The sequence below is a fragment of the Chiloscyllium plagiosum genome, unplaced genomic scaffold (assembly GCF_037043375.1).
Source record: "Chiloscyllium plagiosum isolate Xiang-an unplaced genomic scaffold, Cpla_swu_hap1 HiC_scaffold_1, whole genome shotgun sequence".
Taxonomy (NCBI): Eukaryota; Metazoa; Chordata; class Chondrichthyes; order Orectolobiformes; family Hemiscylliidae; genus Chiloscyllium; species Chiloscyllium plagiosum.
In genome coordinates this window covers 149690320-149714480 of record NW_028270139.1, presented here as the reverse complement: position 1 = coordinate 149714480, position 24161 = coordinate 149690320, and the positions used below count along the sequence as shown (strand labels likewise).

The 24161-nt window shown below is 49.0% G+C and overlaps 1 protein-coding gene and 1 pseudogene across 2 annotated transcripts in view; one reads left to right on the top strand and one right to left on the bottom strand.

The window, feature by feature from the left end:
* The first annotated feature begins 1273 nt into the window (after positions 1–1273).
* Positions 1274–24161, top strand: part of LOC122555249 (histamine H2 receptor-like) — a 109269-nt gene continuing 86381 nt past the window's right edge. For both annotated transcript variants that reach the window (XR_015759860.1, XM_087995549.1), the window contains exon 1: positions 1274–1398. Coding sequence is in view for 1 of the 2 variants with exons in the window: in XM_087995549.1 (XP_087851675.1) it covers positions 1322–1398 (77 nt within the window). In the remaining variant the exon portion in view is untranslated. The remainder of the gene's footprint in view (positions 1399–24161) is intronic.
* On the bottom strand, positions 9646–17667 carry LOC148152244 (uncharacterized; annotated as a pseudogene).

Here is a 24161-nt window from a genome sequence, read left to right as displayed (position 1 = left end):
CCTTTCTCAAAGGCAATGGATGCAGAATCTTTAAATATTTTAAGGCTGAGGTAGATAGATTCTTGATAGCCAAGGGGATGAACGATTATCAGGGATATGAAGGAACATAGAGTTGAGATCAAAAACAGATCAGCCGTGACCTTATTGAATGATGAACAGGCTCGAAGGGCCAAGTGGACTAGGCTTCTTCCTTGCTTACATGTTCATATCAGAGTAGACACAAGATAGAGTATTTAAACTTCTAATTATTATGATCATTTAATGATTCAAATGGTAAATGCTTTCAATTACAATGAGACTAAGAGTAGCATGCTCAGAGCTGAACGAAATGAGTGGCCATAAGTGGCTGTTGAGAGATTTTTAAAATCACTCACACTCTAAGAAATAATGCTCTGTTTGGTTTCTGCACAGAAGCTGGTCAAAGGCACTTCACATATCAAGGGAAATTAAAGCGTTCGAAATAAAGTATTTAGTTAAAGCATCTATACTTACTCATCCAAGAAATATCATGAGCAATTCTGGTCTCCCCTCCTCTAGGAAGGATGCTGTCAAATTTGAAAGGGTTCAGAAAAGATTTACAAGGATGTTGCCAGGGTTGGAGGATTTGAGCTATAGGGAGAGGCTGAATAGGCTGGGGCTTTTTCCCTGGAGCATTGGAGGCTGAGGGATAACATTATAGAGGTTTAGAAAATCATGAGGGGCATGGATAGGGTGAATAGAAAATATATTTTCCCTTGGGGTGGGGGAATCCAGAACTAGAGGGCATAGGTTTAATGTGAGAGGGGAAAAATTTAAAAGGGACCAAGGGAGCAACATTTTCACGCAGAGGGTGGAGTGTGTATGGAATTAGCTGCCAGAGGATGTGATACAATTACAACATGTAAAAAGCATCTGGATGAGTATATGAATAGGAAGGGTTTAGAAGGACTTGGGCCACATGCTGGCAAATGGGACTGGATTAGATTAGGATATCTGGTCAGCATGGATGAGTTGGACAGAAGTGTCTGTTTCTGTGCTGTACACCCCTATGATTCTATGACTCTAAAGAATTTTCATGGACAAGGCATTTTTCACAACCCCGAGGACATCCAAACAAAGCATTCTTGAAGTGTATTCTCCACTATAACACAGGAAATGTGGCAGGTCAATTAAAGCACAACATGCTCACACAAACTGCAATTCAATGACAATCAGATAATCTGCTTCCTTTTCAGTGATGTTGGTTGAGGGATCAGTGTGGTCCAGGACATCAAGAGAACAGCCCTTCTCTCTTCTTCACCTGAGGGTGAACATATCCTCAAATTAGCATCTCACCTGAAAGATGGCACCTCAGACATTGCAACATCTATGGCAGGACTGCACCAGAGATGGGCAGATGGGGAGAGGATTGCCTTGTTGGTAAGAAATGAAATTAAATTGATAGCAGGAAGTGATGTAGAGTCAGAAGGCGTAGAATCTGTGTGGGTCGCATTGAGGAACCATGAAGGAAAAAAGACCCTGATGGGAGTTGTGTACAGGCCTCTTAGTAGTAGTCAGGATATGGGGAAAGAAATAAGTCAGGAGAAAGAGAAGAATTATAGGGAGAAGGCAGGAGAATGGAGTTGAGAAACATACCTGCCATGATCGATTGGCAGAACAGATTTGATGGGCCGATTGGCCTAATTCTGCTCCTTTATCTTACAGTTTTGTAGAGTGGCAGACTAAATTTGCGCTGAATTGTCTGGAGTTTTTAATTATGATTGGAGATCCCAAGGTGTGTGATTCTGTACCTGCTCCAACCCTTACCCATTTCTGAGGCTGGGCCTCAATTGGTACATGTGGTGGTGCTCACTAGTGCAAAGGGGGAGTCTCCAAAAGTGCTCCAGAGGCTATGCTGTCAGGTGTATGGATGCTGCAGCTATGAACATGAAACTCAACTGTACAGTTGTTGGGGTCGGTCATGGGCATTCATTGTAGATTGAATGGAAGTAAAATTGGGAAAAGGTCCAATGAATTGTGCAGTTTGCCAAAGGCCAGTTTCACCTGCTCCCCTGTGCATCTTTAGTGAAGGAAATCTGCTGTCCTCTCCTGGTCTGGCCAACATATGACTCCAGACCGACAGAAAAGTGGTTGACACTTAACTGCCCTCTGGGCTGGCCTCGTAGGTAACACAGTTGCATCAAACTGCTAAAAAGTCTGATCTAAGGAATGAAACTGGATTCATTCTAGCATTGATCTGCGCATCGTGAATGACAATGGCACACCAGCCCTGTTGTACCTACAAAGTTCTCCTCAATAAAACCTGGGGACTTGTGCCAAAATTGGAATAGCTATAGCAAAGGCGAGTGAAGCAACAGCAGTCATACATATAGAATCATACCTTTCAGGTAATGTTACCATCTATCAGAGCAGTACCGAGGAAAGAAGTTGTACAATTAAATCAAATCCTTAGCGGAACATAAAAATTGCTGAGACACGATTTTGAGGAAGAACAAGGGGATTTTCCTGATGCCCAAGCCAATATGCAAGGTATAAATCTTCTAAATCATGATAACTTTGCTGTTTGGGATAGGGAGGTCCAGCTCTGCACAAGTTGGATGTTGCTTGTCCACATTGAAACAGCAATGACATTTTAAATTGTGTCTTGTTGACTAAAGTGCTCATGGACATCCCAAGGCCCAAGGTGGTGAAGTATACCATAATTTTTTGTTTAAAGCAAGGTAGATGACTGAGGCGTCAGTGGGAGAAGAATTTGAGGCCAGCGACCATAATTCTATTAGATTTAAAATAGTGATGGAAAAGGATAGACCAGATCTAAAAGTAGAAGTTCTAAATTGGAGAAAGGCCAATTTTGACGGTATTAGGCAAGAACTTTTGAAAGCTGATTGGGGGCAGATGTTCACAGGTAAAGGGACAGCTGGAAAATAGGAAGCCTTCAGAAATGAGATAACAAGAATCCAGAGAAATGATATTCCTGTCAGGGTGGAAAGGCTGGTAGGTATCAGGAATGCTGGATGACTAAAGAAATTTAGGGTTTGGTTAAGAAAAAGAAGAAAGCATACGTAAGCTATAGATAGGATAGATCGAGTGAATCCTTAGAAGAGTATAAAAGAAGTATTTACAAGGATGTTGCCAGGGTTGGAGAATTTGAGCTACAGGGAGAGGCTGAGCAGGCTGGGGCTGTTTTCCCTGAAGTGTCGGAGGCTGAGGGGTGACCTTATAGAGGTTTACAAATTTATGAGGGGCATGGATAGGATAAATAGACAAAGTCTTTTCCCTGGGGTCAGGGAGTCCAGAACTAGAGGGCATACATTTAGGGTGAGAGGGGAAAGATATAAAAGAGACCTATGGGGCAACTTTTTCATGCAGAGGGTAGTACGTGTATGGAATGAGCTGCCAGAGGATGTGGTAGAGGCTGGTACAATTGCAACATTTAAGAGGCATTTGGTTGGGTATATGAATAGGAAGGGTTTGGAGGGATATGGGCCAGGTGCTGGCAGGTGGGACTGGATTGGGTTGGGATATCTAGTCGGCATGGACGGGTTGGACCGAAGGGTCTGTTTCCATGCTGCACATCTCTATGACTCTAAGTAGGAGTATACTTAAGAGAGAAATCAGGAGGGCAAAACAGGGACATGAGATAGCTTTGGCAAATAGAATTAAGGAGAATCCAAAGGGCTTTTACAAATACATTAAGGACAAAAGGGTATCTAGGGAGAGAATAGGGCCCTCAAAGATCAGCAAGTAGGTGGCACAGTGGTTAGCACTGCTGCCTCACAGTGCCAGAGACCCGGGTTCATTTCCCGCCTCAGGTGACTGACTGTGTGGAGTTTGCTCGTTCTCCCCGTGTCTGCGTGGGTTTCCTCCAGGTGCTCCGGTTTCTTCCCAGTCCAAAGATGTGCAGGTCAGGTGAATTGGCCATGCTAAATTGCCCGTAGTGTTAGGTATAGGGGTAAATGTAGGGGTATGGGTGGGTTGCGCTTCGGCAGGTCGGTGTGGACTTGTTGGGCCGAAGGGCCAGTTTCCACACTGTAATGTAACCTAATCTAATCTAATAAAAAAAAATCTAATCTAGGCCTTTGTGTGGAGCCGCAGAAAATGGGGGATGTACTAAATGAGTCTTTTGCATCGGTATTTATTGTGGAAAAGAATATGGAAGATATAGACTGTAGGGAAATAGATGGTGACATCTTGCAAAATGTCCAGATTACAGAGGAGGAAGTGCAGGATGTCTTGAAATGGGTAAAGGTGGATAAATCACCAGGAACTGATCAGGTGGACCCGAGAACTCTGTGGGAAGCTAGAGAAGTGATTGCTGGGCCTCTTGCTGATATATTTGTATCATCGAAAGTCACAGGTGAGGTGCCAGAAGATTGGAGGTTGGCAAACGTGGTGCCACTGTTTAAGAAGGGCGGTAAAGACAAACCAGGGAACTATAGACCGGTGAGCCTGACGTCGGGGGTGGGCAAGTTGTTGGAGGGAATCCTGAGGGACAGGATGTACATGTATTTGGAAAGACAAGGACTGATTAGGGATAGTCAACATGGCTTGATGCATGGGAAATCATGTCTCACAAATTTGATTGTGTTTTTTTGAAGTAACAAAGAGGATTGATGAGGGCAGAGCAGTAGATGTGGTCTATATGGACGTCAGTAAAGCATTCGACAAGGTTCCCCATGGGAGACTGATTAGCAACATTAGGTCTCATGGAATACAGGGAGAACTAGCCATTTGGATACAGAACTGGCTCAAAGGTAGAAGACAGAGTGTGGTAGTGGAGGGTTGTTTTTCAGACTGGAGGCCTGTGACCAAGGGAGACTGATTAGCAACATTAGGTCTCATGGAATACAGGGAGAACTAGCCATTTGGATACAGAACTGGCTCAAAGGTAGAAGACAGAGTGTGGTAGTGGAGGGTTGTTTTTCAGACTGGAGGCCTGTGACCAATGGAGTGCTACAACAATGACTTTTTGTCATTTACATAAATGATTTGGATGTGAGCAAAGAGGGTTACCTCAGATTACAACTGGATCTTGATCAGATGGACCAATGGGCTGAGAAGTGGTAGATGGAGTTTAATTTAGATAAATGTAAGGTGCTGCATTATTGGTCAGAGTATTGAGTACAGGAGTTGGGAGGTCATGTTGCGGCTGTTCAGGACATTGGTTAGGCCACTGTTGGAATATTGCATGCAATTCTGGTCTCCTTCCTAGCGGAAAGATGTTGTGAAACTTGAAAGGGTTCAGAAAAGATTTACAAGGATGTTGCCAGGAATGAAGGATTTGAGCTTTAGGGAGAGGCTGAACAGGCTGGGGTTGTTTTCCCTGAAGCGTCAGAGGCTGAGGAGTGACCTTATGGAGGTTTATAAAATCATGAGGGGTATGGATAGGATAAATAGACAAAGTCTTTTTCCTGGGGTCGGGGAGTCCAGAACTAGAGGGCATAGGTTTAGGGTGAGAAGGGAAAGATATAAAAGAGACTGAAGGGGCAACCTTTTCACACAGAGGGTGGTACGTGTATGGAATGAGCTGCCAGAGTATGTGATGGAGGCTGATACAATTGCAACATGTAATAGGCATTTGAATGGGTATATGAATAGGAAGGGTTTGGAGGAATATGGACCGGGTGCTGGCAGGTGGGACTAGATTGGGTTGGGATATCTAGTCGGCATGGACGGATTGGACCGAAGAGTCTATTTCCATGCTGTACATCTCTACGACTCTATGTTTTGTTTTTTTTTCATGATATCCAACCACTTTTTAATCTGTCTGGAGCATTTCCAACTTATACCAAGTGAGAGTTCAATGTTTTGAGGATTTACTACCAGCTGAAGTTCTCCCTCTATTCTCCTCAGCTGTCTTGTTCTTCAAAGAGAAGAAAAGCAATGTTGTGGGAGCTGCCTGTTTGCCATGCAGACAAAGTAATAGCACTCAGCCATTATAATTGGAGTGATGACAGCAAGCTGATCCATTGCATCAGCGGCTATGTTTGGGGTGACAGCACATAAAAGAAGTAACATTCCCATGAAAGGGACATTTCATGATCTCCTGAGTGCTGCCAGCAAAGTTGGGCAACAAAACTCCCTAATAAAACCCCAGAAAAATATACTGGACACAAAAGGCACATCATTCAAGGAGATAGACTTCCACAACCCTCTGTGAAAAAAACAGCTCGAACATAGAACATAGAACATACAACAATACAGCTCATCGGCCCTCAATGTTGCACTGATGTGTGAACTATTCTAAGCCCATCCCCCTTCACTATCCCACCGTCATCCACTTGGTCTGCAGTGCTCCAACCCAGGTAACAGTTTTTCTAGACTTAACCTTCTGAATGCCTATTCCAGGTAACAGTTTAGTAAACTATCTCTGAACTGCTTGCAATGCATCTACATCCTTCCTTAAATAGGATAAGAGCACTTAGTTTGAAATGACATAACACTCAAGGTGAAACAGCACCCACCTTCCTTCTTTGAGTAGTACACTGATTAGAGAAGATACTGATGTTTCCACGTTATATGGAAATGAATTTAGAAAGAATGCTGAACATAATCGACAAAGTCATTATGGTGCTTTTTAAGGTTATGTAAAGAATTTTATGTCAATTATGTTTTTTTCTCTCTAATGACATGTTTGTAGTGGCTTGAATTGATAATCACAGCGATATTGCCAGAGATTAGCTGGATACTGGCAACAGAACTCAATTCAAAGGAGCCCACATTAAAGGCTGTGCTGGCACCATGTGGGGAGATGGGTGGTTACCCTGACCAAACTGCCAAAATACTAACATTTTCTTTTCTGGATGTCACCTTCTGGGAGTTCTTCGTCGCTCTTGCAATTTCAAATATCTCTTCATTGGCTTATGATCTGTGGAATTTTCAGCATCCATCTTAGCATCCTCATTTCAAAGGTCACTATTTTCTCTCACACATCTTCATTTACATAGAACATAGAACATTACAGCGCAGTACAGGCCCTTTGGCACTCGATGTTGCGCCGATCTGTCATACCAATCTGAAGCCCATCTAACCTACACTATTCCATGTACGTCCATATGCTTGTGCAATGACGACTTAAATGTATTTTAAATTGGCGAATCTACTACCATTGCAGGCAAAGCATTCCATACCCTTACTACTCTCTGAGTAAAGAAACTACCTCTGACATCTGTCCTATATCTATCACCCCTCAATTTAAAGCTATGCCCCCTCGTGCTCGCAGTCACCATACTTGGAAAAAGGCTCTCCCTGTCCACCCTATCTAATCCTCTGATTATCGTATATGTCTCTATTAAGTCACTTCTCAACCTTCTTCTCTCTAACAAAAACAGCCTCAAGTCCCTCAGCCTTTCCTCATAACACCGTCCCTCCATACCAGGCAACATCCTAGTAAATCTCCTCTGCACCCTTTCCAAAGCTTCCACATCCTTCTTATAATGCAGTGACCAGAACTGTACACAATACTCCAAGTGCGGCCGCACCAGAGGTTTGTACAGCTGTAGCATAACCTCATGGTTCCGGAACTCGATCCCTCTGTTAATAAAAGCTAAAACACTGTATGCCATCTTAACAAGGTAAAAACAATGACTGCAGATGCTGGAAACCAGATTCTGGATCAGTGGTGCTGGAAGAGCACAGCAATTCAGGCAGCATCCGAGGACAGGCAAAATCGACGTTTCAGGCAAAAGCCCTTCATCCTGATGAAGGGCTTTTGCCCGAAACGTCGATTCTGCCTGTCCTCGGATGCTGCCTGAATTGCTGTGCTCTTCCAGCACCACTGATCCAGAACCTGCCATCTTAACAACCCTGTCAACCTGGGTGGCAACTTTCAAGGATTTGTGTACCTGGACACCGAGATCTCTCTGCTCATCTACACTACCAAGAGTCTTACCATTAGCCCAGTACTTTGCATTCCACTTACTCCGACAAAAGTGAATCACCTCACACTTGTCCGCATTAAACTCCATTTGCCACCTCTCAGCCCAACTCTGCAGCTTATCTATGTATCTCTGTAACCTACAATATCCTTCGGCACTATCCACAACTCCACCGACCTTAGTGTCATCTGCAAATTTACTAACCCACCCTTCCATGCCCTCATCCAGGACGTTTATAAAAATGACGAACAACAGTGGATCCAACACCGACCCTTGCGGTACACCACTGGCAACTGGACTCCAGGATGAACATTTCCCATCAACCACCACCCTCTGTCTTCTTTCAACAAGCCAATTACTGATCCAAACTGCGATATCTCCCACAATCGCATTCCTCCGCATTTTGTACAATAGCCTACTGTGGGGAGCCTTGCTGAAATCTCTATACACCACATCAACCGGTTTACTCTCATCTACCTGTTTGGTCACCTTCTCAAATAACTCAATAAGTTTTGTGAGGCACGACTTACCCTTCACAAAATCGTGCTGACTATCCCTAATCAAATTATTCTTTTCTAGATGATTATAAATCCTATCTCTTATAATCTTTTCCAACACTTTATCAACAATTGAAATAAGGCTCTCTGGTCTATAATTACCAGGATTGTCTCTACTCCCCTTCTTGAACAGGGGAACCACATTTGCTATCCCCCAGTCTTCTGGCACTATTCCTGTAGACAATGACGATTTAAAGATCAATGCCAAAGGCTCGGCAATCTCCTCCCTGGCTTCCCAGGGGATCCTAGGATAAATCCCATCCAGCCCAGGGGACCTATCACCATTACCCCCACCTTCATGTACCTATCGCATTCCCAGCTATCTCCCACAGCCCCAACCCCCTTCCATTTATCTCTCAGCCCCCTTGACCCACAAGCCTCATCCCTGATGAAGAATGTATGCCTGAAATGTCGATTTTCCTGCTCCTCGGATGCTGCCTGACCGGCTGTAGGTTTCCAGCACCACACTCTTCATCTCTGTCACTAATGTCTTAATAGTTTCATTAAGCTTTTCACTCTTTCATGACCCACTCTGTTAAATGTTGACTTAAATTGCTGCTGTACATACTTGACTTTTCTCTTCTTGCTTTTGAATTGATTGTTTCCTGAATTCTGTCCTCTCTCTCCTCAAAAATTCCATTCATTCAAATGCTATAAACGTGCAGGAAAGGTGCAACTTTTGATGATGGGAATCAAAACCTTTATATTCATGGTGTGACTGGTGAAGAAGTGCGACTTGAGGACAAGTGCATTCCTCCCCTGGTCCTGCTTTCTTCCCATAACCTAAGACTGTGTCTGACTCTTTCAAAGTACTGTTGTCTCTCTCTGTGAGGGCAGGGGGCTAGCACCCCCCTTTGTTCCCTTGGGGTGCTGGTGTGTACTAGTCAGTTCGTTCCTGTCTGGTGGATGCCTGTCCTTTGTGTCAGGATGGTTCTGTATTGATGAATATGGGTGTGTTTCAGTCAGTCTCTTGATTTGATTAGGAGATGGGTTTCCATATTAATTAGCTCCGGAGTTTCAGTCTATGAGTCATGGTTAGTGAGTCTGGCCTAGTGTGGATTTGATCTGTCCTCTGGCTCCCATCTCCCGGTCACGTGGGCGGACCGGCAGCTGCTGAGTTCTGTGGGTTTAAGCTGTGGCTGCCGATATCTTGAAAGTCGGTTCCTCGCCCGGTACATTCCGCCGGCCGTCATGCTGCAGTCATGGGGCCTTTGGATAGTCCCGGGAGAGGGTCACATTAATTCGAGCCCTGTGAACTCGTGATGCCTAATCGCCCACCAGGAGTCTATGGCGTGGAGCTTGGTCTTTCTGGCCTTTCGTTTCTTGTGCTGACGGCATGAGTGACACGCCACCAGGGGCCAGGCCAGAGCCAGCAGTAACTGTATGCCTACAATGGTGTGCGAGATGATTCAGATCCAGGGATGTATGTTTACCTTTAGGCCCCAATCCCACACCCTCTGTGCCCAGTCCTGGGACTGCAGAGCTGTCTCTGTGTCCTCCTCTAGGTCCTTTATATGTGATTGCAACTGGTGGTCCAGTTTCACTGAGTGTCCTACCCGGGTCCTTAGCTCCCGTAAGACCTCGGCCAAATGTGGGATGGGGGCTTGTTCAGGCTCCTGATATTCCCTGATGGTGTCCCTGAATTTATCAGTAGTTTGTATGGACTCGGGGTTCCATTGTCGGACCTCTGAGATGTGAGCTTGCCCAACCGTGACTGGGCGCCTGGGGGTGAAGCAGAACTCGTGCTGGGGAATCGGGCACTGCAGTCCGTTATACCAAAATGAGGTTTCAAGAGTGGAGACACAATATCGTCCCCCCCCACCATACCCCGCCCTAGTGAAGTGGGGGCCTGTGGGTTCGATTTCAAGGGTGCAGCCCTGTGTCCGGTTGAACCCGCATACCGCTGTTTCACTCCTTCGTAAGGGGTGAGGGCAGATGGTAATTGCCCCCCGCCGCTTGCAGCCTGTAAGCGGCACCCCGTACACAGCGCCGTTTTGAGATATGGCTGTGTGGTGAGCTAATCGATATTTGAGGGAAGCGTTTTCCCGTATGACTCCGACGTTCTCAATGTGAAACAGGGGAAATGGCCCCGACTCTGGGGTGACCACGGGGATCAGGAGGACAATCCCGACTCCTGTCGCCTCACTGACCTCACAGTCGGGAACCACTGGGTATACTCTGGTCATACCCTTCAGAGTCCGGCTGTCGAGCGGCCCGGAGCGCCCCGTGAGTGAGGCCAGTTTGGCGCTGTCGATCCAGTCGGGCACGTCCCCCCTTTGGACCTGGTCAAGATTATGCCGGATCTGGGCTACCATCCACAGGCCATACGCATGGCACAGCTGTCCCTCGTGGATATGGGCCGTGTTTTCCCTTTCCCGGTCTATAAGGCGGTTAATGGTATGGGCGTGTGTCTCCAGGACTGCAATGCCGTCGAGCTGGGTGTATGCTCCCTCTTCCCCCAGGCGTGCCTGGTCTGCCTGATCTGTGAGAGACCTCTGTAGCAGGTCCCTCATTACCCCTTTTAGTTGCTCGATCTTTTCGTTAAGGCCCTGGATGTCTAGGGAGTTTACTACGGATGTCCCCATGTTGAGTCCTGTGAGGGCATCGTTGACTATGTCCCGTCTGTGTCGTTGTGTGTGTGTGTTATGTATGTCGGTCCGGTAGTGGGTTGCCCTCATGGCGTCTATGGCCCTCTCTATAACCTCCTTCCCCATCATGGCGTATAGGTTGCGTACCTGTGCTGTGCAATAGTCCGGTACCCGGATGCCCGATATATTGACCAGCACAGGTACGACCTTGTGTCGGACGTTGTCATAAAGGGCCTCTCCCTCATCCCACAATACCACTCCCCCCGCGGGCCCCGGTCCCAGAGAGGGGCACGGCAATATCTCGGGAGTCGTGGTCGGGGGTGGTGTGGTTGGGGCGGGTGGAAAGCACAAATACAAGGAGATTACCGTGGCATTGGTGGGCTCATAATACTCGCAAACAGACAGATCCCGTAAAGTAAAAGCATCAAAGACCGGGGAAGAGGAGAGGTCCTCTGGAATGGCACACATTGTCCCGAACATGCAACCCCCCAAGCCCATCGCCTCAGCACGCCGGAGGCAGGTCGGCCGCGGGTCGCGCTCCGACGTGCAGAATAAACAGAGTGTCTGTACGCCCAGGAGGACCTCCAGCCAGGCGTTGTAGAACACGTCGATCACATCGGGCTTGTCACTTGCAGGAATACAGATGGTGTCGGACGCATTGAAGGCAACACTGTGTCATGTATCTCGGGGAAAGAAGGCATTAGTCGTAGGACGAAGAGGAGAGCAGGGAGGAGAGCAGTGCACCGGTGAAGCATGATCTGTGGGAAGAGAGGGAGAGAGAGAGAGGGGCACCCTTACCAAGGGTTAGTGTGTGTAGGAGCAGGCCCCCCTGGACCAGTCCACCCGTCGCGCTGTAAGGAGAAAAACGAGGCGGTTAGAGTCAAGTCAAAGGGGGGGGGGGGGTTGTCTGTCCGTTCGGGGCTTAAGGGAAGGGTTTAAGCTGGGACCAGTGTTTCCATCTGTCCTTTCCTTTCATGTCGACACAGGCGCAAGTGTCGCTGGTGAGGATGATTTCGTGCGGTCCCAGCCACCGGGGGCAGCCCTGACCAGGACTTTGTCCCCAACGCCGGGAAGGGGTTGGGCGGGCAGATGCGGTTGCAGTTTTGTCTGGTCCCTAATGTCCTGCTGGTCGCGCACAGTTTGTCTAAGGGACCGCAGCTGCGTGTCCAGCTGCCTGATATAGCGCGTCACCCTGTCCCTCAGGGGGGCCATGTCTTCTCCCCCGTCCATGACGTTCTCAGGTAGTCGCATGGCCCTCCCCGTCATGAGCTTGAAGGGAGTGAGGCCAGTGGAGCAGCCTGGGGTGGCCCTTAAGCATCAGTATGCAGGGCAGAACGTCCACCCAGCCCTGCCCTGTATCGGCGATCGCCTTCATGATCGCCGCTTTGAGGGTCCGGTTCATGCGCTCGACTATCCCGGAGCTCTGGGGATGGAACGGGACATGGAAGCGCTGTCTGATGCCTAGGAGGCGGCAGGCCAGTTTCATTGCGCGCCCTGGTCTGAATCAATCTGGAGGGGGACCCCCCAGCGAGGGAAGATGTCGAAGGCCAGCACTCTGGCCATGGTGGCGGATGTACAGTCCCGTGTAGGGAAGGCTTCTACCCAGCACGTGAAATGGTCAACAATCACCAGGCAATACTTCTTGCCACGGCTGGAGGGTAGGGGGCCTGTGAAATCAACCTGGAGGTTCTCCCAGGGCCCCTTGGGCCATGGCTGGTGCGCCAGGGGAATGCGCAGGGGCCGCCCCGGGTTGTGCTGGGCGCAGACAACGCATTGGCGGCAGTGTTTGGCCACGTCGCGGCCGAGGCTGGGCCACCACCAGTCGGTCTGGAGCCTAGCAAGCGTTCCGTCGCGGCCCGTGTTGTCTGGCTCGTGGGGTAGTTGCATCAAGATCATTCTGATGGCCGCGGGGGCCACGACCCTGCCGCCGTGCTGCCACACCCCATCGGGGCCGCGTGCTGTGCCCTTTGCCAGCCAGTCCTCCAACTCTCCGGGCTGTGCGCAATTCTGGACGTCCAGGACGTTCACGTCCCGGACCTCAGTAGCCGGTGCTGCATACGCGGGCGGTAGCACCGCGCCCGCGGCGGCCTTGGCGGCCAGGTCGGCCCAATGATTCCCTAGCTGTTCAGCATTGGTAGCTCGCTGGTGTGCTTTGATTTTCACCACCGCGGCGAGCAGGGGGAGGCGTGCGGTCGCCTCCAGGGTAAACAGTATTTTCGTGTTTAATCTGACCACCGCCGGCCGTGATAAAGCCCCAGCGACTCCATGCTGCCATGTAATCATGGACTACCCCGAAAGCGTACCGGCTGTCGGTAAAGATGTTTACCTGCTTGCCTGCTCCCAGGCGGAGTGCGGCGGTGAGGGCGACCAGCTCCGCGACCTGGGCGGAGGTGTCGCACCCCCCATCATTCCCTGTGCTCGGGTGGTCCCGGTATGGTTGACCACCGCCCATCCCATTTGGTAGGACCCCTCGACAAGCCTTCGTGAGCCGTCCACATACAAGGTCAGGTCGGGATCAGGGACTGGGCTGTCGGCCCCTCCGCTGAGTCGATGGCGGCCTGGCAATGGTGGGGTTCCCCTACCGCGATAATCCCATCGGCGGGGTTTGGCCCTGTGTCCCTAACGATCTGAATGGACTGGTCCCGGGGGAGGAGAACAGCCTCCCAAGTTGCCCTGCGGGCATCCGAGACCATCCGGAGGCGGCCCGTATTCAGGAGTTTGACTATCGTGTGTAAAATTATCTGGCCGGACATGGTGACCGGCTCACACACCCGGACCGCCCATGCGGCGCAATCCAGCGCCGCCACGCAGCGGTGCATGCCCTTTACGACCGGGGACTCCTTTGTGGAGTAGTAACCCACTTGTCTCATGTGGTCGCCTGAGGTTTGGGTGACAACAGCTCTGTAAAACCACACTTCGAGGCCGTAAAAGATGTGGAAGGGCTTCGATAGGTCGGGGAGGCACAGGGCCGGGGCGCTGAGGAGATGGGACTTTAACTTAGAATAAGCGTCATCCTGTTCATGTCCCCATGCCACCCTCTCCGCTCCTGGACTGCCCCCCTTCACTAGGTGCTGAATGGGTTCGGCGATAGTGGCAAAATGTGCAATGAAAGAGCGGCAGTAGTTAAAAAGCCCCAAGACGCGGCGGATTCCCCTGACTGTGTCCGGCCGCGGTATGTCGGCAATGGCTGACTTACGGTCGAGGGCTGTGCAGGTAGGGTCTTGCTTTCCTGGCCGATGTCGTGTCCCAGGTACCGGACTTTAGCCAGTCCGACCTGGGCCTTCCTGGGGTTTATTTTGAATCCTGCCCGGCCGAGGGTCCGCAGGACGGCGGCCAGGGCTCACAGGTGGTGGCACGCGTCCGTGGACGCGATCAAAAGGTCATCTACATACTGTAGGAGGGTGCTCGAGAAGGGGGAGAGGTCGCACCCCTCCAGGGTCCGGCTCATGACCCTGTGGAAAATGTTAGGGCTGTTGTGGAAGCCCTGCGGCAGGCGGCTCCATGAATACTGTCTGTCCCGCAGCGTGAAGGCAAACTTGTCCTGTGAGTCACGGTGCAGGGGAATGGACAAAAGCCATTCGCCACGTCCAGGACCGTAAAGATCCGGTGTGAGGGTTCGAGGCCGTTGAAGATGGTGGTCGGGCTGGCTACGATAGGGTGCTCTCTGGGGGTGACCCTATTGAGTGCCGTGTAGTCGATGGTGAGCCTGTAGTTCCCATCCGGTTTCCGGACTGGCCATATAGGGGTGTTGGTGGTGGACGCTGTGGGGCGCAGGATGCCGTGCCGGGTGAGCTTGGCAAAGATTGCCTCAGTGGCGCGCAGCGCCTCAGGTTTAATCGGGTATTGTCGGTGCGGGGCGTGTATGGGACCGGGTATCCGCTCAGGAGGGGTGCGGACGAGGCCACAGTCCTGCTTGCTCGCGGCCCACACCTCCGGGATTAGTTGGCAGACGGCCCCGAAGGCACCGTCCTTGGCCCAGTCTCGGGCGATGGGCACACTGGGGGCAAGCGCAGCGACGGATTTAGTGGGCACCCATCCACCCTCGTGGGCGGTCTTGTGAAATTTGCGGGATGTCCACAGGAGGCGGCGGTGGAACACGTCCACCACCGCCCCCAGCTCGCCCAGGAGGTCGATACCCATAATCGTTATCTCCGAGTTTGGGCAAACCCAGAAATGCACGGGGAGTAAAATGTTGTCTACCTCTAGGAGGACGGCCTCGCTTCGGCGTGCAATAACCGAGCTTCCCCCAACCCCTTTAATGGAAATGGAGTGGTAGGTTGAGGGAAGGTCGAGGTCGGTGAGGGAGACCGACGCCCCTGTATCAATCAAAATCTTGCATCGGCGGCCCCCTAGCGATGCGGAAACCCAGATACGGGGGTCGGCTCGGGTGAGCAGCTGTAAAAGCTCGAGCAGCTGGCCCCGACTGAGTTGATCCCAGTCGGGGGTGGTGGGTTTCGGGCTTGGGCTGCGGGGTTTGTGGGGTTTGTGGGGGCTGGGGTCACTGTTGACCCCTTGTCTGGGGCGATCCTGGTCGTGGGGGCGCGAGGAGTGCAGCTGTGAAGGTGGCTGGCCCCCCCCTTCGGACCCGGACCCCAGGGGCGTCGGAAAGAGAGCGGGCATTGGGCTTGGCGGTGCCCCGTCCGTTTGCAGCAGAAGCAAATGTCCGGTTCGTCCGTCGAAACTGCCGCAACGGCGGGCGCCGCTTGGTTGTCAAGGGACATGGCCCAGTTCTCAAGCTCCGCAAAGGTGACATAGGGCACCAGGCCTGTCTGTAGGACTGCCTGGTGTGCGGGGCTCAGGCCGTCTTTGTATAATTGGACGAATGCGGGGTTGTGCCTATCAGCGTCGGGAACCCCGCTGTGCGCTCGGAATGCCTCAAACTTACGGACCCCATATTCCTCGGCACCCTCCCCAGGTTTCTAAGTTATACCCACAATGGCGTTCCAGTTGACCGGTGTATGGCCGAGCACCTCGCTGACCTCAGCCTTGAAGTCGGCGAGGGCAACCTCCTGTTCGCGACGGCTGCCGCTGAGGTCAGCGCACCAGGACCCATTCTGGTGTGTGGGCTGTAGCCTGGACCACAGATTCTCCAGGAGTTTGGTCCGGACCAGGCCGGCCACGTCCCTATTGTGAAAGTTGTGGCAGATCTGCATCTCCCTAAGCCTCTGCCAAAATTCAGCGTTAAGGGCAGGGAGCCTGTCCAGAAGTTTCATGGTGTCGCCCGGGGTCAGGGAGACGTAGGTCATCTTAAGGCGGGAGTTATGGGCAAGGGTCGTGGCCCGTCCCCTCTCCCCTCCCCTGGGGGTATATTCAACTTTTACCGGGGCTGCACGGGCATAGCCCGTGCGCGATTCCCGGGAGTCCCGATTGTCCGTGAGCCCCTCCCAGTCCCAGGTAGGGACAGCAGGGCACTGGGCGCATCGGATAAGGTCGGTAAAACCGTACGGGCAGCAAGCGCCTGGGCTTCTCGGTGCTCTGTGGCCTGCTTTTTCTTTGCTTGGACATAAAGCTGAACCTTGCCAGCAAGCCTAATATGTGCCTGTAGCACCAGGACGCAAGCTTTCTCGTACCTATCTGTCTTCTGGCGGGCCCACCACTCGCGCTGTACATCCAGCGGGTCAGCAGGTAGCCAGCCTGAGCGAAGCATAGCCTTAATAACATTTTTATTCTCATCGGCTATAAAACGGGTAAGGGAACCCTCCGGCCCAATCTAGGTCTTCAGCCGTGCTTCCACCCATGGTAGGGGTGCAGCGGGTGTAACTTGACAGAAGCTAAACTAAAGTAAAGCTAGCAGGCGTGCTAAGGGATTTCGCTGGCACTAGCTTATTAATCTCCCAGTCGGGGAGCCCACACTATGTAAGTCGAACCCTAGCCCCGCGGGTCAACCTGGGCAGGGGTGGGGATAGTTACAGACGGGGCGCGTGTCGATTCCTGAGCGCGAGACCCCGGGTTTCCGTGAGTCTCTCTCTCTCGCTGCCTGACGTTCAGCGGCCGAGTGTACCCCACGAACACTGGGCATGAACCAGGGGCCCAGGTGCAAAGGGTGGGGGGCGTGAACTCAGACCTAACCGCTCCTGATCCTGCAGAGGCCAACACCTCGGGACCGCGAAGTCAATGGGCAGAGCGCGTAACTGTCGCTTGGCCCAGAGGCTCCGCGTCTCGGGCTGGTTTGGAGGACTTCCTTTCTTGTAGCGCGCGTAGACCTCCCAGCCTCTACCGTGTACGCAAGGAAGGTGCTAAAACTGGGCTCAACGTACAATGGGGTCCCCTATCTCCCACTGCAGAGGTCAACCAGGAAGGCTTGTTTGGTCGGTTTTTAAACAGGGGGGGTCAATCTGTCGAGGTCTCGTACCTAAAGTCGTCGGTCCAAGGATAGTCCGTCAGTCACAGTAGCACATTAACAATAAACGACAATAATAATAATCACACACACATTTACTAGTGTTCCGCGACCCCAATCGCCCACCCGCGAAGGATCACTCACACACACACACACACTTTTAAAGAGTACTCTACCGTTACACGACTGCCAGACTCATTCTGTTCACAGGTTCAGATAACGGCCGGCAGTGAAGTCCCTTACGGGGTACTGGGAGACTTTTACGCGAGAAGTAAAAGAGTAAAGATACTCACCCAGTGCCGTCGCAGGGATCCTGCAGCCGTCATTATCCCGGATGAGCCCCCAATTGTTAGCACGGATAAAATGATATCAGTCCGAGCCCAGAGTGCGGTTTAACAATCTGTAACGTTTATTGATACAGTAACACCGGCGGAGACCAACCGAGGTCCGAATCTCGGCTGTTCTGCTGTTCCCGCGCACTGCTACACATTATATACCTTTCTTTGTCAGGATGTGAGGATTCTGAGTATGAATGGGATGGTAGTTCCCCATCATCACTGGAGTAGGTGCAAATGGTGGGTTTCCTGCCATCCCAGGAGAGTTGCAGTGTACATACAATAGGGTGTTAATTGGATTATGTAAACGGGTCCGGGTACTATCTGCTTGTCTCTCTCTGTGAGGACTGAGGGCTAGCACCCCCCTTTGTTCCCTTGGGGTGCTGGTGTGTACTAGTCTGTTCGTTCCTGTCTGGTGGATGCCTGTCCTTTGTGTCAGGATGGTTCTGTATTGATGAATATGGGTGTGTTTCAGTCAGTCTCTTGATTTGATTAGGAGATGGGTTTCCATATTTAATTAGCTCCGGAGTTTCGGTCTATGAGTCATGGTTAGTATTTGGCCTAGTGTGGATTTGATCTGTCCTCTGGTTCCCATCTCCCGGTCACGTGGGCGGACCGGCAGCTGCTGAGTTCTGTGGGTTTAAGCTGCGGCTGCCGTTTAAAACACAAAATGAATTCCTATAGTTTTATCGATGTAGGCATAGTCCCATGGCAAATGCAGGGCGGCTCTGATGCCCGCTTGCAAGAGTATGCAGCAGGAACACACAAAGACAGGGAAAACGTGCAAAGTCCACACAGTCACTCGAGGGTGGAATTCCGTGGCGCTGTGAGGCAGCTGTGCTAATCACTGAGCCACCGTGCTGACCCTCTCTAGCTGAAACGAAACCCTAGGCGTACCTATGTCATTGGTACCTCCGTTAGTCAAGGGGAAGAGTTCCCCCACTTCCTCAAAGTTTTTCTCCAGCTACGAGAATATCAAAACATGAAACGGAGAAAACGGGATCAACAGTAAGCTCTTCGAGCATGCTTCGTCATTGAATATCATTACCCATTCCCAGTTTCCCCACAAAATCTGTGATCCCTTTAGCCCTAAGAACTGTATCTAACTCTTCGAAAGCATTGTTGGGGGGCAGACACTGCAATACTTCACCAGTCAATGTTTTGATTCCCATCACCAAAAGTACCAATTGATTCCCCCCATGCACTATTGTCCAGAATAAAAAAGAAGACTTTCACTAAGTTTCTTTAATGAATACAAAATCACCCATTTATTAGAACACAAAATTTATTCTTAAAACAAGTGCTAAAGGTTGGTTGACATCCAAGATATAACCCGAGTTAGAAATCTACCTCCTTAATCTCAAACATAGATGCACTCACACAACATAAAAAGACAACGATTTCTGGAGAGGTATTTTTTTAAGAAAGGGAAAAAGGGAAAGTAACCCTGTTGGCGAAAGGTCTGATGTCTTCTCACAGGCCATTAGGGTTCTTACCATTAAAATCAAATTATCGATGGTCTCAGAATGATAGAAGATCTTTAGTTCATAGTAAAATCAAGTTGGATCTGGGTCTTCAGAATGTGGCTACAGTTCAGGATTTTAGATTTTATAATATTAATTAGAAATCCATGCCCCTCATGATGTTTAGAAATATTATCAGGTTCTGCTGAAAGAAGGCAAGAGATTTGCAAAACCTGGGGATTCTTTCATGGTCTGGAAAACAGAAAACTTAGCCCTCAAAACATTGCTCAGCAACCATCAGTACAGAGGCCCCCATAGACTTTTAAAAGATGGTTTTATCAGCAATTCAGGGTCACAAACTACATAGAGTCATATAGATGTACAACACAGAAACAGACCCTTCGGTCCAACTCATCCATGCCGACCAAATATCTCAACCCAATCTAGTCCCACCTGCCAGCATGCAGCCCATATCCCTCCAAACACTTCCTATTCATATACCCATCCAGATGCCTTTTAAATGTTGCAATTGTACTAGCCTCTACCACTTCCTCTGGCAGCTCATTCCATACACATACTACCCTATGAGTGGAAAAAGTTGCCTCTTAGCTCTCTTTTTTATCTTTCTCCTCTCACCCTAAAACTATGCCCTCTAGTTCTGAACTCCCCCACCCCAGGGAAAAGGCTTTGTGTATTAACCCTATCCATGCCCCTCATGATTTTATAAACCTCTATAAGGTCACCCCTCAGCCTCCGATGCTCCAGGGAAAACAGCCCCGGCCTGTTCAGCCTCTCCCGATAGCTCAAATCCTCCAACCCTGGCAACATCCCTGTAATTCTTTTCTGAACCCTTTCAAGTTTCACAACGTCTTTCCGATAGTAAGGAGACCAGAATTGCACACAGTATTCCAACAGTGGCCGAACCAATGTCCTGTATAGCCTCAATGTGACCTCCCAACTCCTGTACTCAATACTCTGACCAATAAGAGAAAGCATACCAAATGCTGCCTTCACTATCCTATCTTCCTGTGACTCCACTTTCAAGGAGCTATGAACCTGCACTCCAGGGTCTCTTTGTTCAGCAACACTCCCTAGGACCTTATCATTAAGTGTATAAGTCCTGCTAAGATTTGCTTTCCCAAAATGCAGCACCTCGCATTTATCTAAATTAACCTCCATCTGCCACTTCTCAGCCATTGGTCCATCTGATCAAGATCCTGTTGTAATCTGAGGTAACCCTCTTCGCTGTCCACTACACCTCCAATTTTGGTGTCATCTGCAAACTTACTAACTGTACCTCTTATGCTCACATCGAAATCATTTATATAAATGATGAAAAGGAGTGGACCCAGCACCGATCCTTGTGGCGCTCCATTGGTCACAGGCCTCCAGTCTGAAAAACAACCCTCCACCACCACCCTCTGTCTTCTACGTTTGAGCCAGTTCTGTATCCAAATGGCTAGTTCTCCCTGTATTCTGTGAGATCTAACCTTGCTAATCAGTCTCCCATGGGAAACCTTGTCGAACACCTTACTGAAATCCATATAGATCACATCATCAATCCTCTTTGTTATTTCTTCAAAAAACTCAATCAAGTTTGTGAGACATGATTTCCCATGTATAAAGCCATGTTGACTATTCCTAATCAGTCCTTACCTTTCCAAGTACATGTACATCCTGTCCCTCAGGATTCCCTCCAACAACTTGCCTACCATCGACATCAGGCTCACTGGTCTATAGTTCCCTGGTTTGTCCTTACCACCTTTCTTAAATAGTGGCACCACATTAGCCATCTCAAGTCTTCTGGCACCTCACCTGTGACTATCGATGATACAAATATCTCAGCAAGAGACCCAGCAATCACATCTCTAGCTTCCCACAGAGTTCTAGTGTATGTTAGTGGAATAGTGTAGGTTAGATAGGCTTCAGATTGGTATGACAGTTCAGCGCAACAGTGAGGGCCGAAGGGCCTGTACTGCGCTGTAATGTTCTATGTTCTAATGTTCTATGTTCTATGGTACACCTGATCAGGTCCTGGGGATTTATCCACTTTTATGTGTTTCAAGACATCCAAAACTTGCTCTTCTGCAATATGGACAATTTTCAAGATGGCACCGTCTATTTCCCTACATTCTATATCTCCCATGTTCTTTTCTACAGTAAATACTTATGCAAAATACTTGCTTAGTATCGGCCCCATCTCCTGCGGCTCCATACAAAGGCTGCCTTGCTGAACTTTGAGGAGCCCTATTCTCTCCCTCATTACTCTTTTGTCCTTAATGTATTTGTAAAAACCCTTTGAATTCTCCTTAACCCTATTTGCCAAAGCTACCTTATGTCCCCTTTTTGCCTTCCTGATTTCCCTCTTAAGTATACTGCTACTGCCTTTATAATCTTCTAAGGATTCACTCGATCTATCCTGTCTATACCTGACATATGCTTCCTTCCTTTTCTTAACCAAACCCTCAATTTCTTTAGTCATCCAGCATTCCCTATACCTACCAGTCTTTCCATTCACTCTAACAGGAATATACTCTCTCTGGACTCTCGTTATCTCATTTCTGAAGGCTTCCCATTTTCCAGCCATCCCTTTACCTGCAAACATCTGCGCCCAATCAGCTTTTGAAAGTTCTTGCCTAATACTATCAAAATTAGCCTTTCTCCAATTTAGAACTTCAACTTTTAGATCCAGTCTATCCTTTTCCATCACTATTTTAAAACTGACAGAATTTTGGTCGCTGGCCCCAAAGTGCTCCCCCACTGACACCTCAGTCACCTGCCCTGCCTTATTTCCCAAGAGTAGGTCAGGTTTTGCACCTTCCCTAGTAGGTACATCCACATACTGAATCAGAAAATTTTATTGTACACACTCAACAAATTCCTCTCCATCTAAACCCTTAACACTATGGCAGTCCCAGTCTATGTTTGGAAAGTTAAAATCCCCTACCATAACTACCCTAATTTTCTTACAGATAGCTGAGATCACCTTACAAATTTGTTTCTTAATGTCCCTCTGACTATTAGGGGGTCTATAATACAATCCCAACAAGGTGATCATCCCTTTCATATTAGTCAGTTCCACCCAAATAACTTCCCTGAATGTATTTCCTGGTATATCCTCCCTTAGCATAGCTGTAATGCTATCCCTTATCAAAAATGCCACTCCCCCTCCTCTCTTGCCTGCCTTTTGGTCCATCCTGTAGCATTTGTATCCTGGAACATTAAGCTGCCAGTCCTGCCCATCCCTGAGCCATGTTTCTGTAATTGCTGTGATATCCCAGTCCCATACTCCTAACCATGTCCTGAGTTCATCTGCCTTCCCTGTTAGGCCTCTTGCATTGAAATAAATGCAGTTTAATTTATCAGTCTGCCCCTGTTCTCTGCTTTGTCCCTGCCTGCCCTGACTATTTTACTTGCCTTTGATCTCAATTGTACCAGCCTCAGATTGATCTCTTTCCTCACTATCTCCTTGGGACCCACCCCTCCACATTAATAGTTTAAATCCTTCTGAGCAGTTCCAGCAAATCTCCCTGCCAGTATATTCATCCCCTTCTAATTTAGGTGCAATCTGTCCTTTTTACACAGGCCACTTCTGCCACAAAAGAGATTCCAATGATCCAAAAATGTGAATCCTTCTCCCGAACACCAGCTCCTCAGTCATGCATTCATCTGCTCTATCCTCCTATTCCTGCCCTCACTAACTCATAGCACTGGGAGTAATCCAGATATTACTACTCTCGAGGATCTCCTTTTTAAATTCCTGCCTAACTCTCTGTAATCTCCCTTCAGAGTCGCAACCTTTTCCCTTCCAATGTTGTTGGTTCCAATGTGGACAATGACCTCTTGCTGGCCCCTCTCCCCCGTGAGAACATTCTGCACCCTCTATGAGACATCCTTGCTCCGGTCACCAGGGAAGCAACATACCATTCTGATTTTTCGCTGCTGGCCATAGAAATGTCTGTCTGTACCTTGGACTAGAGAGTCCCCTAACATAATTGATTGCTTGGAACCCACATACCTCTCATTACATTAGAGCCACTCTCAATACCAGAAACTTGTCTGCTTGTGCTATGCATCCCTGAGTGTCCATCACCCCCTACATTTTCCAAAACAGCATAACTGTTTGAAATGGGGATAGCCACAGAAGACTCCTGCACTACCTGCCTATCTCTCTTACCTTTCCTGTATCTGAGACTTTCCCCTTTCCTGTAACTGCCATCCATCACATCCCCTTGCTCTTGTAAATTCCTCATTGCCTCTATCTGCCTCTCCAATCGATCCACTCGATCTGATAGGTTTCGCAACCAACAGCACTTATTGCAGAAATAATCTTCAGTAACCCCCAAACACTCCCTAAACTCCCACATCTAACAAGAAGAGCATATCACTCTACTAACGGCCATTTTTGCTTCTTTCAATCTCCAAACCCAGAAAATAGCACAATGTTATTCCTCTACAAAACACTGCTCCAGGTTAAAATAATACTTATGGCTTATATTTTAAGTTTAATCAAGAAACATAGCTCAATAAAACATATAATCAAGAAAGAACCCACTCTACTCACTACTGCAGACTTATTTTAAGGCCGCGCTTAAAATCCACTTATCTGCTTCTGTGCTGTGACCTGTCCAAATTGGTTCCTCTAAGATCAGGTGTGAATTTCACTGTTTTTTAATTTTCCCAGACGCACTCCAATGTCCAGCGATGCATGAATTCAAACAGCAAAGGCAGTAACTGTGCAGGTTCACTGCTCTGTCAGTTTCTTTCTTTCTATCTCTCTCCTGCACTGACCTCACTACATGCTTCCTTAAAGTGTGGAAACAGGCCCTTCGGCCCACCGAAGCGCAACCCATTCCCCTACATTTACCCCTTCACCTAACACTACAAGCAATTTAGCATAGCCAATTCATCTAACCTGCACATTTTTTGGACTGTGGAAACCAGAGCACCCGAAGGAAACCCACGCAGACACGGGGAGAATGTTCAAACTCGACACAGACAGTTGCCTGAGGCGGGAATTGA